Here is an 18770-nt window from a genome sequence, read left to right as displayed (position 1 = left end):
ACTCCCAAAGAACAAAAGCCTCAGAGAAAATGCACTGAACAGAAAAACTAGGTCTGCTGAGTTGGAGGGCATCAGGAAAGAACAGTAACAAGTGCCACAGAGAAATAGTTGAGCATGCTTATTTAGCCCTTCTCCAAAATACAAACAAGAATACAATCACTGAGCAGTCTATACAGCTACTAGGAACAGATTGTGCCTCTACTATAAAAACCTAAATGGTTAACATTTAACAGAAGCTACTCCTTCTCTACAAGAGGAAAAATGTTTCAGTCATTTGGGGTTAAATCTCTCAGCTTGCTGAAAGTCTTCACATTTTGTGGGGAAGGAGACATCCAGGAAGCCTGCAGCTACAGACATGCTAAGCTTCCCTCAGCAACTTTTCATGAGAGAGAACTTGATGTATCAGGTTAGGTAGCTCCTCAAAAAAGTGAGCTGTCTGTTTAAAGAGATTACCTTACTGTGTCCAGCAACTATCTGCTCTATAAGCAATACCTGACAGCACCTCACTGTTGCAGCAGCACACACAAAGAAGAGACACCACATTTAGGATCAGGATTAAGAACCAAAAAAACTTCAATACTGTGGAGCCATTTCTGAGCTAATTAGCCCTGTTAAGAAGCAAGCCTTTTTTTTTTCCCTTCAAATGAAACAGCAAACTAATGTGATTGCACTTTCAGAATCTGAGACAGCATCTCTGCAGGGCACTGGGTTGCTCTGCATAGAGTAAATCAGCTTAGAGCTAACTCGAGTCTTTAATGGGAACTATACTGCACCGGGTAGACAAAGGTGGAAAAAAGGAAAATTCTTTGTGTCTTTACCTTTTCTAATCTACTATCAATTTACAAACAACTCCCTCATTTTTGACAGGCATTGGTGTTTTCCCTCTTCCAAATGGACAGATAATTTTGGTATTGTTTGACAGTTAATTGCTTGTTAATGAGCCTTGCTGCTCTGAGATCGCTTAGTCAATATGTTTCCATTAATGTAAAGCTATTGAGGAAAATAAAATATTAGAGACTTTTTGCAAGAGGAGAGTTGAAACTGCAATAAAGTTGTGTCCTGGCCAGGGTCAAGCTTTCTCCTGCTAAAGTACTCCCTCCTCTCTTTCTTTAGCAGTCCCCTTGTTTACCTTCCTCTTTGGTCTCATCCCAAGCTTAGACTGTGAGTCCGAGATTAATGGTCTCAGAGCTCTGCACATAACAGGCTCTGGATCTGCAGCTGGGCTTCTCGGCCCTATAGTAGTAACAACCTGCCTGTACTGCTCTATGAAGCAATACAGCAAGTCTTTCTAGAGCCACACAGACAGAACAGATCCTGTTTGTAGTTTTGAAGCACAAGAGAGATACTCTTCAGATGAAGACATAGGGAGGGTGTAATGCCCATGAGATCCCATCACTTAAATCCCTTGTATCATAGTTTCTTCTGCGAGAGGAGAGCCTGTTTTACAGATGCTGTGACTGCTGTACTTGTTCGCAGTTCTTAAAGATATCTCTCTCTGCTTCACTTTAACAATTAAAAAGAAAAAAAAAGAGAGGTACTCTCCCCCCCACCCTTTCTAATCTTTCCAATAACCTTCTACCCTTTAGATTACTACACTTGCCCAGGAACCACTTAACAATCTATACTGAAAGTAATAGACCATGTACAAAAAAAGTTACAGTTCCTGGCCCTTGAAAGAGAGTCATAAAGCATCCAAGTGAGGCGTATTTTCTTTATATTTCAGTGTTAGATAATAGGTTAGTTTTCTAGAACTGTAATTGTTAGGGTTAGTGCCTGAGTCAAAAAAATTGTTTCAAATTTAAAGGTTGCCTAAATTTTAAATATTTTTGCCCCCAGTATGCTGTGTTCCTTAAGTGATGTTCAGTGTACACATTTCACCCAAAGAGCTAGGCTTCTATTAGCAGAGTTTGATCCATCCTCTGGTTAAATGCTTTCCCAAGTGCTAACTACTGATGGTTTCTCTGTTAGCTTGTCTTCAGCCTGAAAGTTTCTTCTCTGAAGGAAACAGAGCCAGCTGACAATGACAGAAGTACATATAATCTCAAAATAGAAATCAGAAATGCAAGAGGCTCCTAAATAAAGTTGTTTATCTCCAGTATTTCAGTAACAGCCCTGGATTTTAAAATAAAGGCAAAAATCTGTAAAGCACCATCCATATGTGGCCAACAAAGAAAAAGAATATGTTGGGGGGCAGGGGGAAACCAAACCCAAAAAACTATTCCTAGTGAAGCTTGAGAAGGTCAGATTTGATTCAATGGTTTAAAGACCCACAGTACAAAACACTACCTGCACCCACAACTCCCAGGCATAGGAATGGATTTTTTGTTAAAGCTGGGCTTTAAATTTGGCACTTAAAATCTAAAAGATATTTCCCATTAGATAATAAATGATGTGAAAGCAGGTACTCCACATCTAAACCTTGAGCTTTAAATTATTTGACAGTACCCCTTAAACTACAAAATCTCAGTCTGCTTCTAAAGGTAAAAGCAAAGCTCTAAGCTTGCCAGGAAATGTCATAGCTCCATAAATTCTGTGAACAAGCCTTCTATTCTTGCAATTCCAGCAGAATTATTAAATCTATCAGCCACAGATGAATGTATCAATTTATCTTAATTTCTGAAAATACACTGAGCCTCTTTCAGTTAAAACTTCATTCTTCCGTTGCACAATGAAAGAAAAAAGGGGAGCCTTGCAGAGATTAATTAAAGCAAATTTAGCCCTCCATAAATTACTCCTCTGGACTGAAATAAAACACAGTGTATTTCAGAGAGGATAAGCAAACAGATGAATGAAGTAGTCTTATTTCCTGCAKATCAAGCAGTGCGACGGTCTGCTGTGGCATTAGAGACAAAGGGCCTGTCCAGCTACTGTCATCAMTCATGGAAACCAGCAATGGCAAAAAGGGCCAAGGGAAGGAGACTGAACATGGTCACTGCCCCTCCTGCAGAGAATGACATTGTTACACAATTTCATTGCATGCAACACAAAGAATAAACRACTAACTGCAAGGACATCTCCAAAGAGGGTGCCCCTCCCCACCCAAACCTTTCCTGCTACTGCTACACAGCTCAAGGGACCTCATACATGCCTTCATTACTTACTTTTTTTTGTAAGCAAACAGTGAAAGAAAACACATTGTTTGCTGTATGATAATTGTTTGCAGAATATAGTTTGATAGGCCTTTGAGCTTCATGAAGTCACTGAGATTTAGGAGTCTGTTTTGAGAGAGACTAGTCGTGACCGTGTGCAAGGGCAGACAGAGGAGTGATTTTAGCTGCCGAAAGTAAACTGTGCACTGCGTTAGTATTGCTACCATCTGCTGGCCCCATACTGACGCCAACTAGTTTAGTTCAGTGGCATCCAGACACCTATAAGGTTATATACTCAATCTCCGAAAGAGAAACCACACATTGACTCAAACACGGAGTTTAACACAGAAATCTTTACCCCATTCCCTCCCGGAAGCCACCTGCCTTCACTGAACTGGGACATCCCAGTGGGTTTCCTAGGATGTATTTCAGAGTGTGAGATTCCCAGATAACACAGACACAAAAGACCTTGGGGGCCACAGAGACTCATTACTATTAGTACACATTTTTGATGAATTGGCTAACTTTTATTTTAAAGACCTCACACTGAACAGCTTGGTAAATCAGTAACAGAGTTGTCCCCCAGCCAGGCAGATAATGATCCAAACTCATCGCCAGCAACAACACTATTATTCCAATTTTTAAGGATTTCTTATGAGGGAATTAATAGTCTCAGTTCCTTGCAGCCTGGAGTCAGATGGATTGATGACAGACAGTAAGTTATTCTCATCTCCGGGAAGGCAAAATCAGGACTGAGGCACTCAATGGGGCAAATGTTGAAAAGCCTGAATCATTTTTCCCCTCAAGAAAAAGTATTTCCTCTTCTTGCTAGGGTGGGTACAAGAAGTCTAGCAGTTTAGAGACCTCCACACAAACTGACTTACCCTTGCTGGGAAGGGGACACATGCAGCTGAAGCACGGACCACACAGCAGGGGACAGCCCAATTAATCATGCTCCAAAACTGACCCTCAGAATTAACTGGTTACACCATCGCTGTTTCTTCTGCATGCTATCCTACTACTCCCAGCTCTTTCACCTTCAGTCACACGCAAAAGCAAGGACAAGATAGAAAATTCACATTCTGYACCTCAGAACAATTCTTACTTTGCAAAGCAAAAGTAATTTCCGAACATAGCTCACCTTAAAGGATATTTCATACTGTTCTCCTCCCCATATCTCCAGACCTGCATCATACCCTCCCAGCTCCCAGAACCACTTTCTATCGACTGCAAACAGTCCTCCAGCCATTACAGGAGACCTTAAGAAAAAACCAGACTCCATATTACAAACATATTCAAAGATACAGATGTCTAGCTAAACATTTAAAAAAACAAAGCAAGATTTCACAAATATTCTTTTCACCACCCACTGTTCACAGTGCCTTTGTAGCCCTGTAGAAGCAAACATGTTTTTGCACTCTCTGCTAATTTCCCACTTGCAAACAAGGTGGACTAGACTAGGCTCCCTTCAGAACCAGTCACTGCCTCTCCTCCAAATGGGCAAGAGAGGTGACCATTAAGTGACAGGACATAACTTTCCCAAAGGGACCCACATGCTGCACATGTAGTGCTCTTTATCTCAGTGGTATGATCAAGTCATTGAGCTTGACCTCAAAAGTTTTTTTTTTTTTTTTTTTTTTTTTTTTTAACACTGCAGAAGTATAAGGGACAGTAGAACTGTCTCAGTGTTGGCAAGCACAAGAGCAGAACATAACCTGATCACAGATTTAGTTCTGTAGCGCACTGCAATCATCAAAATTGCTGTAATTATTCTGCTAGGTTTTTTTCTCCCCCCACTGTAGGAATGACATATGAGCTGCTATTGAATTGTTGTTTTTGGCACAGCATTAAGGATACTAAGTTATGTTTGAAAGATCTCAGTAATAAATGACTACATTAAATGTTACATATTAGTTTTAAATGAAATGTTAACTTCTGCAGGAATTAGAGTGGCAAAAAATTGCAATGAAAAGGAGAACGTTCACAGCTACTACACAATGCATTTCATTTAAACCAGCAAAGCAAACAGCTGCCAGAAAGAGTACCTTACCACCAACTTGCCACTTCTATTACACTGAAGTGTAAACTAACACTGTAACAAGGCTTTATTTTGTTAGCCAGCTCTTATCACACAACATTTCAGTAACTTACTCAAAGGGATCACTGGGATCAGGTTTCTGTAACTCAGGAGGGATAGGGATCCTCTTGTAATACATCTCCCAGTCAAATGCGCCTCGCATTGCATCTCCAGCCTGAGTCTCATATCCAAAGTGGTCATGATCAATAACATCGATCATGGGGCAAACGATAGTCTTGCGGTTTCGGGCAATACGATCTGAAGATTGGAGAAATATGTTAGAAAACCTGCCCCAGTTGGTTCCTTTGACCATGAAATTACAGAAAAGAGCATGAAAACATGACATATGTTAGCCTTTCTCTGTTTTGGTCTCTTTTGGGCAGATGCTCCAATTTGTGTCAATTTATCTGGTATTTCTGATATAATTGAAATATACTAGCCAAAACTACTGCAATAAAAACACCAAGCACTCATGCCACAATAACTATCAACTTGAAGCAAAACAGAAAGCCTCAGCCCCACAACCACAGATAACTAAAACACTCAGCTGAAAAAAGACAAATCTTGTACTTATTGAGTTAACACTACTCATTTTAATGAATGAACTTGATGTGAACCCTTTCTGCACTGATTCAAAACCAGGGCAATATCCCATTGTACCACCTAGCCCCAATAAGCTTTAATTGCTGCACTATAATCTAGCAGGAAGCAACCCAGACTAACGGCATAGCTATTCTTAGCAGTCTTAAGAAATACATTTGCACCTCCTCCCCTCAACATTTTCTTCCAACTAAATAATATAAAACAGGATTAATTCCTGCATAAACATCTGGAACTTCTTAAATACTTTATTACTGAGAAGGTCTCTTGTTGGAAGTTAACTTTCAAAGCAGAGGCAACAAATGATGTTTCAGCTTCCAATGCATATCGAACAAAAATATTTTCTATGCTTTAAAATTAAAGCATACTGTACATGTACTCATTTAAATGGCATTTGAGCTAATTCTGTCCTCTCTCCCTGGGGCTCAAGAAGCTGCAAATGTTTTACATGATCTAGAATTAATACCAGATACCAACATTGTTGTGAAAGCAGCAGTGTTACCATTTAAGAACCAGCTGACAAATCTGCTGTGATTTGACTGTTGTTGCCACAGTTTATTCCACAAAGTCACACCTCAGAGAGCTTTGACAGGTCACTTGCAACAGGGTTGTAGAAGAGTTTGGTATTCTGAAGCGTGAAGTTTCTACTTTCATAGAGCATCCTATCTGGCAGCTAAGGTGAACTGGATACTGCCAGATGCCCACTTTAAATAGCATGAGGTATGCAGTAGATACAACTGGAAAGCCTGCTGAATCTACAGCAGGGCACAGCTCGTGTAGTAAAAACACTCCTCCACAACACACAAAAAATTCAGAAAGCACCACTCCACGCATGCACTGCAAAGAATGAACAAAAAGGCCACTTAAACAGAAGCCTCTTTAAGAAGCACTCAGTCAGCAGAGGTGGTGTTGGCCCAAGGCATTCGGGTACTAGAAACAGAAGGCACTATCCTTTTAATTAGTCACCTTTGAAAAGAACTGACATTGTATAACTGATGCCTTCTTAACGATAAAGGACTGCCTTGGAAAGRACTGCACATGTTCGACAAATATGTACTAGCAGCTGTTAATCAGAAGAAGTATTTTCTGCAGGCTTGCAGACTATGAAGTTAAATACAGTTCCAAAGGAGAAAAAAAAAAAACTTAAAAGCTATTTAAAAACTGTATCTAAAGATCTGTTCTGTCTCATAAAGCAATTCCTTTCTGCAAGCTACTGAATGACCAAGTGGTAGTTTACTTTTCTAGCAAGCTGTACATTATTTAAAATTCCATTTGAGTGAGGAAATAGAAGAATAGGTTCTTTGCTCTTTAATTAAGCAAAGCACATTACAAGGCTATTTTGCAATGTAGGACTCTTGCACAGAAAAAAAAATCTTGTATTAAAGGCTGCAAGTTGCCAACAATTCACCTGAGTGTTTTCTCCTCACCTCTGCTTTTAGATATTTCATCATCTTTTTATCCACTTGCACCATGTGGAAACAGTAGCAGGTGGAAATAAATGAATTCAACACCAACATCTGTTGACAGTTATTTACTAGTTCAGTCTTCAGCTATGAACAATACTTGACACCAGCTGCTTACCTAACAGAGGTGGCAGCCAGTTCACGTTAGCCTCGCAATGGGAATCCAAGAATGTGATGACATCTCCTACTGCCACAGAGGCCCCAAGCATTCGAGTTCTTATCAGCCCTTCTCTCTTTTTGGTTCGGATGATTCTTACTTTTGGGAACTGGGCCATATAATCTTCCAGCYGTTTCTTGAGGTGTTCTGTATGAAAACAAGAAATAAAAACATTGTAGGAGATCATCTCTTTAAAATACAGCTTTTTTTTTTAGAAAATAGTTACCTTTGGAAGTAGGTTCTGAACAGTCAAAGGCAGCCTCAGGAAAGAAGGAAGTAAGAATAATTTCATTTAAATCTAAGGTTTAAACATAAGTTCTTAATCAAGACTTCTGAGGATATTCTAAAAGCTTAGGAAAAATAAAAAAGGGAGCAACCAGGAAGAGATGCAGGAGTGCAGGACAGAAATGAAAGCAGTAGAGAAACAGGAAAACAAAGAACAAAAAGCCTAATGGCAAAGTTCTGGGAGAACTTCATCAGAACATACTAAGAGGATTCGCAGATACTTTTGCAAAAGACTGACATAGCCTAGAAGAGACACAGGACACATTACTTTCAGAAGTAAATTGCACTCTGCATTTAAGCTGTGTTTGATTTCCTTGAAACACAGAACATGATCATCCACTCATGCATAAATAAAAAGCAACAAAAAGCCTAGTCAAATAGCCCTCTAAGCTGAAAAGGCAGGCATGGCCATTGAGTATATTTAGGTGGCTGCATAAAATGCTTAGCAGAGGAGATATCTGTGTTTAAATATTGAAATATTTATGCTACTGAAAATGGAATGGAGCTGCATCTGGAATAGCACACACACTTGTAGTCACTATGATCAACAAGAATTCAAATAGGAAAGTTACAGAAAAAGACTACTCAGTGATCAAGACAATCATAGCTTGTTTTAGAAGAAATAAAAAATGTAGTTTGCTTGATCTATATAAAGAATGAGGAGCACACTGTTGTCTTTATATTGAAGAGCGAAGCACTGAAGAAAGGGATGGTAAAAGCTGACATCGGCCTAGTTACTAATAGGCTGATCTCTAGGCATCTTAAGTTTTGACTTACTTGACAGCAAACCTAAATCATAGTGTGCCAGGGACATAACCAGTGTTCATTAGTCTGTCATTCCACTGTTGCCATCAGCAACTGGTAATGGCTGGAGGAGACAAACTTCTCCAGGCAAAAGGTAGTCAGTCAGATGTAAGCAGTTAACTATCTTAAAATTCCATCACAAAAGACTTGAATGGAGGCAATCATTCAAATATAAATAGCCTATCAGGTTTATTTTCCTTGGTTGAAGGGGACAAAGCAGGAGCTTTGCCTATGGGCGGTGAGTTCTCCTCTGAAATGTTCCACTCTTCCTCTGCTAACTGGTTACACAGAGGAGTCTTCTTTGGCTCCCAAAGCAGGCATAAAAGGTAGAGACTGAAAAGGCAGACAGTGTGAAACCACCTCTGATCAGGGCACCAGGCAAGCCAGGTACTCGAAYAGTGGCAAATAAACTTAACTAACTCTATGAGTGCTCCTACATGGTGCTGACCCAGCAATTATGCCATAGGGTGTCAGCTAATGGAAGACGAAATGGGCAAAATCCCTTTGACTAATACGCATTCAGCACCTCCCCTCTGGAGCAGCCATCACTTGCCTTCATTTAGTGATCACCTAAATCAGCTTCTCTTGGCTTTTGAGGTATTCCTAGCAAGCTTTTAACCTTTTTCAAAGCTATATTTAACATTCACTAGGAGTTTTTCTTCACAAATGCATTTTTGTGTTTTGCCTGATGAGGCTAATTGTCCCACAATATCTACCTTGGTTAGACTGCTCAATAGAGCCTTTAGAACTTTTTTTCTGCCTAGCACAGTTCCCTCATCCTTTTCAAGTCTCTTCTGAATAGATCCTCTCAAGCAGCAAGAAATTTTGTCCACTCAACTACAGATTTTTCAAATAAGGGGCTTCTGTAGAGATCAGATACATGATTAGTACAGTTGCCTTCTCGTGAGGCAGTGGGTAGACGTAAAAAACAATAAAGAAGCTACCACTACACCACTGCTCACTAACATCATGTATTATCTCTTGCCATCATTAGTTTATTGTAAAAAGAGAGAGAGAGAGTCCACATTTCAAGTATAAACCAGCTAAACCCTAGCAGCTATAAGGAGCAGCTTGTTAATTTACCCAAAACAGGTAAATGTAAAAGAGTGCTGCCAGTGTTCATCATAATAAAGGGAAGGAACCATCATACAAGAGCTCTAGGTGTGATTCTCCCAGTGACCACAGACACCATAGCATTTGCTAGATCAGACTCCACAATAGCTCTGTTATCTAAACCAGACTTCTACAAAGCACTAGCAAGTSTTAAAACAGCCAAAGCTACAAAGACATGGAAAACAGCCATAGCTTTCCAGTAAATTTTTGAGAGTGAAAGATCCAACAGGTTTGTTTCCCACCTGTGGTGCTAGTCATTTTACATTTTGGTATTGTATACCTTCCTGAATCRTCTGGGGTTTTTTGTGCAATACCATCTGCAATGACATCTGAAGGCAGCCTAACACAAACTCCACCAGTGGTACTAGCATGGCATAGCTGAGGCTGCCCCAAAAAACCGTAACACATTTTACCTTGTCTTGCACGATGAAACGTGCTAGCACAAGAACAAGAAGTCCCTATAGACTTGGCTGTATTTGTAGCAACTATGATGATTGCTCTGCTCTGTTCAGACTAACTGAAGACAGACTGGTTTGTAGTAATTAATGAATAAGCAGTTAAKAACTGAGGGAAATTTCCCTAATTTTATAGAGCAATGTAGGGAAAAAAAAAAAAAAGCACAGAAGCCACAGAGTTTTCTCAAGCAAGCACTCTACAAAATGTATCARAAAGTCTAATCCACTATTTCCTATCTGCCCTACTAATCCCTACTTCTGCATCTGCCATCATAACTTGCATGTGTTGGGTTTGCTTCTTCAGCACTCATCTACTTAGTTTCTACATTAAAAAAAATAACAAAGCACTTCATACTTGCAGCAAGTGCCTGCTGTGTGCTGGTAAGAAATGCCTCACAGACAAGGAATTTTCTTATGACTCTCATGGATGGAAGATGCAAAGAGAAGCTATCAGGTACTGCACCAGCACCCCTGCAGTCTCACTGGTGCAGGATTCATCCTACCAAGTGCTCTTCTCCTCTCTTCACCAGCAGAGATGATGCTCAGATAAGACGCCCTGACAGCTGTAGAAAACTTGATGATCATTGTATTTTATAAGGTTAAGACTTAGGCATCATGAACTGCAAGTTTATAGACTCTATTGTATGTATTCTTGCTTACTAAAAAAGGGTCATAGATTCTCAAACAACCTCATAAACAAACTACAAAATATAACGCAATATACTTTTCAAGAGCATATTTTCTCTTTTTCTAATCCCTGCTCTATTCCCACCATCCAACTGGCCTCCACAAATGCAGCAGACAGACATTTGTTTCATTCTAGTCTAAATATTATCACAATTAAGTCAATTTTTTGCTTTTAAAAGAAAAGCTCAAAAACAAACAAGTGACATTAACTGCTACAAAATTTTATGAGGCTTTAAAAAATATATAATGGCATCTTGTCACACTGAGTAATTTTTATTACAAGGGCAATTTTCTTTAATGAAAGTTGTTAGGTGAACTGGATGGATTCCAACGGCTGCGTCTACTCTGGGCAAAGTAATACAGTCCAAACATACAAATGAGATTTAGATTATCTGTAGATTAAAAACTAGACTGGTAGCTTGCTAAGAGACTTTGCAATAAACTTGATAGACAGTGTATACAATAACAGTACCAGTCAAGAACTACTTAAGTAGTGTGCTTTCTTTATTTTGAACTGTAAATAAAACTCAGTGCAAAGAATGAGGAGAAGCTTCAAAAGGAGGCCTGGATAACATACAGTTCCAAAGCTTTCCAAAATAAGATTTCTTTTTCTCTAGGCCCAATTCTTGTGTCCTTCTTACTGTACTTTTTCTTTCTGGTCTCAGCWCTTGATGGCCCTTACATGCCATTACTTGGTGACCACTTCTAGCACTGCATGGACTTTCTAGGATAGGATTTTCTTATATTCTTGAGTTTTCATTCTGACCACTGCAATCCACTGCTAATCAAACAGGCACCAGTGCAGCCTTTGGATTCTTTTTCCTATAGCTTAAGAAAGCAAATGCTTGAGAATCAAGGCAACAACTTAGGCATGAATCTGCAATGCAGGGGCAGCTTAAACGGCACTGCAGTCCCAGATTCCATAGGGCTCAAGTTCGGTCAAGGCAGAAGTTACCTCAATACATTATTTCACTTCAAACCATGCAACCTCTTCTCTACTCAGCAATGTCTGGATCCTCCTCTCTTTTTTCACACCCCATTGACTCAGCCATGTTCTCAGAGACTTGTGCAAATCACCAATACATCTGTAGCTTATTTTGGATCTATTTGATTCAGACTAAAGTTAAGTTTCCCACAAAACTCACTAGAAGAGACTAAGTAATTCTCAGGTTTATAACAAGACTTCAAATTATTTTTGCTGGTATTTTGCTGGCATGATTTAAGTTAGACAGATATTCCCTTATAGCTGTTTTGGGGCACAAAGAAACTTCATTCTCTTGAAGTCAAATAGTTTAGATTTGTGTCCTTCCCCATCCTGAGCATCTACTTAGAAATAATGGCAAATGGGTTGGTTGCCTTCCCAATAGGCTGCCAAAAAAAATCACTGCTATGTGGAACTCAAACACATACTCAGAAAAACTACAAGCATATGCCAAGTGGCTCCCCAGGAGGTTAAAAAATGAAAGTAGTAGCATCAAGTCTGCTGAGTACCTGAGGGGTTATTTTTTGTTTGTTTTTAAGCAGAGACACTGCAGGAAGCAGAGCTGATGCCTCCATTATTCTCTGAGACACAAGGACRAGTGCCATTTTGAAGAAAAGAGCATGACCTTTTAGAGTAAGTTCATGGACTGGTGGCAGTTTGGGACTCCCCAGCACACAGATGATAGAGAAGAGCTGACCTTCACCTCCAGCTGCAGTAAGTCTTGACCAGTTCGAACCATAAACTGCCCTCCACACATTTGCTTTTAGTGCTTCAAAGGATGCAAGTTGAACACTTTGAATAATTTGCCCACTGCTCAGACTTCTGACCAGTCAAGGTCATTAATTGATCCCAGGGCTGAAAAGATAACAAATTTGTTTATGTGGTCTCATCTCATTAAACCTTTATTTCCACAGATGCTTGAATTCAAAAGAACTGCAAACAAAGCCTTTACTTTCACTCAGGAAAACTGTCCTCTGCTAGAGAAGGACAAGGCAGACCTTTTAGGTCTCACAGTTCAGATGCAATAATGCGGTTACCAAAGCTTTTTCACATGTCCCTGTAACATCTCTGCAGTGCTCGGCAGGGAGGAGGGTACCAACATTTGTGATCTTCAGTTAGAAATAACTTAATTCATTGCAAGTATCAGGCAGAACCTGTGATTAGACTTATGCCCAGAGAAGGAAGGGAGGAAATCTTTCCCTCTTAGGGAAGTATTTCTGATTCATATATTACTTTAGACCTTATCACCCTTGGATCCAGAATTTTACTCTATTTAGCACATCTCCAGTCATTTCAGTGTGGCTGCTCTTATGAGTACTATCAACACTCCTCCTCTCAAAACAATTCAGAGTGAGCAGCACTGCAGAAATAAAAAATGTTCTCAAAAATCTTCCTGCACTACTCAAATGCCACTGGTGAAACAGGTTCCCTCTGCTGTACATGTACTTGGTATCCTGCTTCCTGGTGAGGTGCATTGCTTCAGTTTAAACATGGAAGGACAAAGAGAGATTAAGAAAGGAGGGACTTTACACTCTGGAAATTTGGAGAGCTCTTTCCCTCTCACACTGAGACACACATGACACAGGAGAAAAGAATRGGAAGATGTGCAGAATTCATATTCAAGCAACCAGTGCTAGTTTCTCTTTCCTAAAGGTTATTTTGGCTATTTTCCAAACACCAAATCCTAACGCGCAATTGGTTTGTCTGGTAGTTGTTTGCAAGTTATCCCCACCCTCCTGTCCCTGCCTCCCTACTCAGAGATAGGCTTATTTAAGATTACAAATGACTTCATTCATCTTTACTCAGAGACTTAGTCCTAACATGCTGTTTAACAATTTAAGAATGAATCATACTCCTTCCCAATCTGCCACAATGTGCAAGCCAGGCCTCCCTGAAATAGAAAGCTCTTCATCGTTTAAATTAACTTCTCTCTCTGTTTTGGTGCAGATGAGTAATCCTTTTAAATAGCAAAATATGCTGTTATACAAACAGGCAGCACTTACACTAGCTTAAATTTTCTTTCAATGTTTTCACCCGCTGATCACTGAAGTTGGTGGGGAGGATAATAAACTGATTTAATAAGTTGCACTACTAACACCAGCCCCAATAATAGCAACTGATTAAACTGATCACAGCTTTCCAAGCTGAATCTTCTTACAAATGAAGAAAAGAAGGGAAAAAATCTGTATCTTTTGCTTCACTGATTACAGTTCTGTGGTGGAACATCTGAAAAAGCCTTGCTAGCTCTCAGACCTGTGCTCTGCTAACACACTGYTGCTGAAGTGGGATACGGTGGCAAGGGTGCCCCTTTCCACTGCCCCCTGCATCGATTCTGGGTCTCAACACACCTTCAGGAAGGAAAAGTGAGGGAAAAATGTTTTATGTACACGGGACAAAAGCTGAAAGTCTACCACCCCACTTCCTAATGCAGTGGTCATTACTGTTTAAATTAATTATTATAAAGGTTTAAAATTAATAAATAATAASACTTCCAGAAATCTCATCTCTCACCTTCTTTTCCTAAATGTTTATTTGGGAAGAATAAAGCTATTTTATGGATAAAGTGCATAGAAGTGGAACTGTGGGATCCAAGTAGTAAGCAAGACTGCAAAGTTGCTATGGGAAAGAGCATGCTTACAAGGCTGGGCTACTGAAAGTCACCACAATCAACCCCAGGTTGCTTAACTTCCACTATCTCCTCCTGAACTTGCAATGAGAATTTTCCTATAGCTTCCTCTATCTGTGAGAAGACATACAAACCCCAGTCAGTTAAGGCTTCAGGATATACCAGTACTAAATGCAGACACAAAGGTGTACTCATAAAATGAGAAAATTCACATTTACTGGCATATAACCTATGCATACTTGAACTCTAAGGAAAGTTTTAATAGGCCACGTATTTGAGCAGGGAAATACTCAKGGAATAATCATCTTAGCGATGGTGTAACCTTTTAATCTCTCAGAGAACTTTCATTTGTACAGGAAGTCTGTTCCAAAAGTTTCTTCCTGAGGGAATCCAGGAAAATCCATTTACTCACTCTACCCACTTCTCTTTCATGCTGTAAGGTTTAAGCACCTTTTGTTCATTAGGAGCAGTGGACCCAAGGTGCTGTATGTCAGTTCTTAGGTCCTTTACATACCGACTTCCAGGGCAATCCACAATATCTCTACATTTTCTCTCCTGTGCCAGAACCAATCTTTCCCAAGGGGAACAATGATTCTCATTAGTTGACTCTTCTCCCTCCCCACTTCATTAAATATGTATCAAGATTAAAGCACCCACTTACGTTTTTTCCTGTTCTGTTGACTACATTTGATCTAAAGAGGTGATTTTGTGACTCTCAGTCATTTCCTTTTTGATTGCTTTTAACATCAGAGAATGTTTTGCTGACATACAAATTAGCTACAGTTTTGGGGCTATGCAACCTTCATAGCAGCTGACACAGGAGCAAACTCCTTACAGCACACTTAATATTCAGCTCGAGTTCGATGTAGCCATGACGACTAGCAGGAAGGGCATTACAGTCTCAAGTACTGCCTTCAAACTGGGGAATCTGTGCCTTCACGTTAAGGACAAATAAGTGGTTTTGATTAGCTATTTGCTTAACCAGGAGAATGCCTGCATGCCAGCTCAGTGCTAACCCACTTACTAAACTGACAAAAATCTTATGGGCAAATGAAGCAAACGCTGAAAAGCACTGAGAGAAGCCATCATGCCAGTGGCACTGACACTTACAGTAATCAGAGGCTAATATATGCACCATACTCTGGTTCAGGATCCTGCAAACTTGCACACCACCTTTTATGTTGGAATTAAAAATCATGAGAAACCAGATTAGTCTTTAATTGTCTTTATTCTATATCACTAACTGCCTTTTGAGCTTTCTGAGCCCTGGAGAGACAAGCAAGGGTACAGGAATGTTTCAGAAGTTTGCTCACAGGACAGAAACCCAACTGAACGTGAGTTCTGCAGTCAGCAGGCTTTAGGACAGATCAGGTGCATACGGATGAGGCAGAACAGGCTGCTATGCTGAAGGGCACAGCTGCTTCCACTGCTGGTTAGCATGCCAGGATACTGGCACTAGTGCAAGTGAGGTACCGGASAGGATATCACCACTTGGGTCTAAAGTCTATGACCAAGAAGAAAAAAAAAGCTTGCCATCAGTTGGAGAGACATAGGCAGATGAAATGTTAAGGCATTTCATACTAAAAGCTTTGGTATGTTCCAAAACATGAGATTAAAATCTTAAAAGTCACTGAATTTTGATGGGGACCCCTCTCCCCAAAGCAGTCCTGAGAGATTCAGCTTTGTCTTTATTAGCAATATACATGTACAAAGAACAGCGTATTTGCTCTGCAGAAAACAGAAAAGAGAGACCGCAGAAAGAGTACAAGCATTAGAAAAAAAAAAAAGTCTATTTAGGACCTCTTGGACCTAAATGTCATGTTTTCTAACAAGACAGATGTGGCCTCCTTTAAAGTTGCTTTGATTTGGTAGGGATGCATCCTTTGGAGTCCAAAGGCTTCGATCTCAAGGGTCTATGCAGGGAAGAATGACTGTGAAGCCTAAAACTAGTAATGGAGACTTACAATAATTTTGCTTTGGAATAGCAGCCGAGCAGAATATTGGAAAAAATAACTGATAGGCCTTCATTCCTACATAATGCCACATATTAATGACCATAATGATAAACACAAAACCATGTTTACTTTTTATTCCATATGTCAGAGAACAGAAAACAGTATTCAACACATGAAGCAATTACCAATACATCTGAAATTATATAAAAAAATGCAGACATTTGACTTCTAGTAGTAACCACTAATATGTCAGAAATACATTTTGACACTCACACTTTACAGTTTTCTTCTAGACTTCTGTCATCAGTTCCCTATTTACTTTATTGGAGAGCAACTGCAACTATTAAAATCAGTCACCAACATCTGCCAGAAAAGTCAGTAAATCTACTAATCCCAAAGCACAAATCCAGGACTGAACAGCCATGCTGATACCAAAACTAAAACATTTGTTGGACAATGCTGTTCTCAATTGACCAACTCACTGCTTTCAGCTGGATGACAGAGAGGGGTACTGATAGCTGAAGGCACATGCTTTTAAACCTGAGCCTTGGTTTTGACTGTTCAGCATGGTAAGCTATTACATTCCACTGCAGACATCGTCACCACCTGCTTGAGCTTATTGGTAAGAGCCACACTTGGTCCTCATGCCAATTACAAATAGATATTGTACTGAGAACGACTTGGGCACTTCTTCACTGAAGAAATATACTATTCACCGCAATTAAAGCTATAAAGAAGAATCTGTTCCAGATTTCTCATGTTAATTTTTACATTGCAGAAGCACTACATTTCAACTTTCTCAAAGTGAAGAAGTTTACACCTTTAACAAAGCCCCTGTATTAGAACAGCTGCTTTGTCAATGCCACCCAAAATGCACACTTAAACAGCAGAAACGATGATTACTAATAATAGACACATATGAGCACTGGCAGAGGGTGTTCAAATCACATTTTTAATTAACTTCTATAGAGAAGCAGCTGTAAAGCATTAAAAAGCTGATTCACACTGCAGCTGGCAGATATCTAGATTTTTAACTCCTAGCAGATGAAGACACTTACTTCAAGGTGAGGAGAACAAAATTAAAGCTGTTTGCCTGCAAATTCTTACTAAAAACAGCTACATGCATAGGGTTTCATAGTATCAAACAATGCACTTGGATTTATTTAATGTGTTGCAATGGGAAACCTTGYCCTTTTTATTTATTTATTTTTTAAACACTTCAGTATGACACTTCTTTCACCACACAATAATTAGTTCATAGTAAACTGGATGTATTTTATTCACTTCATCGCCTTTCCAGAAGATTAACATTGGTTGCTAATGATGAAAGGAAATACTAAATGATGATGAAAAGCGAATTTGTTGGATAATTTTAAGTTGTCGCAGAAGAACCCTGAAGTAAACAGCTAGGTTGTGCACTAGCCCTTTACCTAGGAAACTTGAAATGTTCTCCTGAACCAGYAGTATTCAAAAGAAAGCCATTTTCTGCATAGAGGTCAATACCTGTGTAATTTTCMTCAGAAGCATTTTAGTAGTCGTAGTCTTACAACCACTTAAAAATAGTCATAGAACTGTTTTTACTATAAGTTTATAYATTGGATACATCTGGTAGTTGAACCAGAAGACAAGCGATCAGGTCCACAAACTGAGCATCAAGACCCTGAATTTTAACAGCATACAAATATCAGGATTAAAAAAAGAGAGAGAGAAAAATGTATTTATTTTTTCAGCCTTTTAGGTCTCCACACTTCAAAAAACCAACTTTCTATCATGTACTCAAGGGTAGATCTCACTGACAGATAYTTTAGAGCTGTTACAAAAGTCTGAACAGACCTGAGATGATCTGCAATGAACTCAAAGTGCAAGGAAAAAAAATCCCTTTATTCTATGGCTTAATTTACAAAAATACTCTTTAAGTCCTTTGAGACAGTAGTAACCGCAACTTCTACAAGAGGAAGAACATTAAAAAGCATAGTTCTCTAAGAAAAGCTTGGAGTTTTTTTGGTTGTTTTTTTAAACCTAAACAAATGCTTTAAAGTTAGAACCTATAAAAGGATCATATTCAGAATTCAGTAMGAAAATGACCATTGCTGTTTTGTCTTAAACAGCCACTCCGTATTCAAGGATGTACTAACTAGACACATCTTTGTGCATTAAAAAAAAAAAAAAGCAACTTGCACAATGCATGTGCCTAAAGATGAAAAGATAATCCCTTTGGCTGCACAAATCCCTTACTGTTCCATTTAAAGATCAGAAAGAATTCAAGTATTAAACACTTTTCTATTTCAGATGCTAAGAACATTATTTCTTTCAATTAAAGTCTGGCAGATGTGGTTAATGGAACAGGGTTGTATTTGCCACATACCTGATGCTGCACCAAATTACACATTAATCATCCCTTGCCTTTCCCTTTCAGTACACTACCTACAATGACTTACGCCCTTCTGACCAAATTATGCTCTGTGTGTTCAGCCAAG

General features: G+C 39.3%; 1 protein-coding gene across 1 annotated transcript in view; it reads right to left on the bottom strand.

Moving 5' to 3' along the window:
- The window catches only part of GALNT10 (polypeptide N-acetylgalactosaminyltransferase 10), an 88312-nt gene that overhangs the window by 12353 nt on the left and 57189 nt on the right, over positions 1 to 18770 (bottom strand). Inside the window, exons 7-9 of the mRNA XM_085317821.1 lie at positions 7348 to 7533; positions 5241 to 5424; positions 4231 to 4348 (exon numbers count right to left, since the gene is read on the bottom strand). Coding sequence (XP_085173947.1) covers positions 4231 to 4348; positions 5241 to 5424; positions 7348 to 7533 — 488 coding nt within the window. The remainder of the gene's footprint in view (positions 1 to 4230; positions 4349 to 5240; positions 5425 to 7347; positions 7534 to 18770) is intronic.

This window comes from Rhea americana, unplaced genomic scaffold (genome assembly GCF_003343005.1).
Source record: "Rhea americana isolate MKP2758 unplaced genomic scaffold, rheAme1 scaffold_51, whole genome shotgun sequence".
Taxonomy (NCBI): Eukaryota; Metazoa; Chordata; class Aves; order Rheiformes; family Rheidae; genus Rhea; species Rhea americana.
This window is presented reverse-complemented; position numbering and strand designations above follow the sequence as displayed.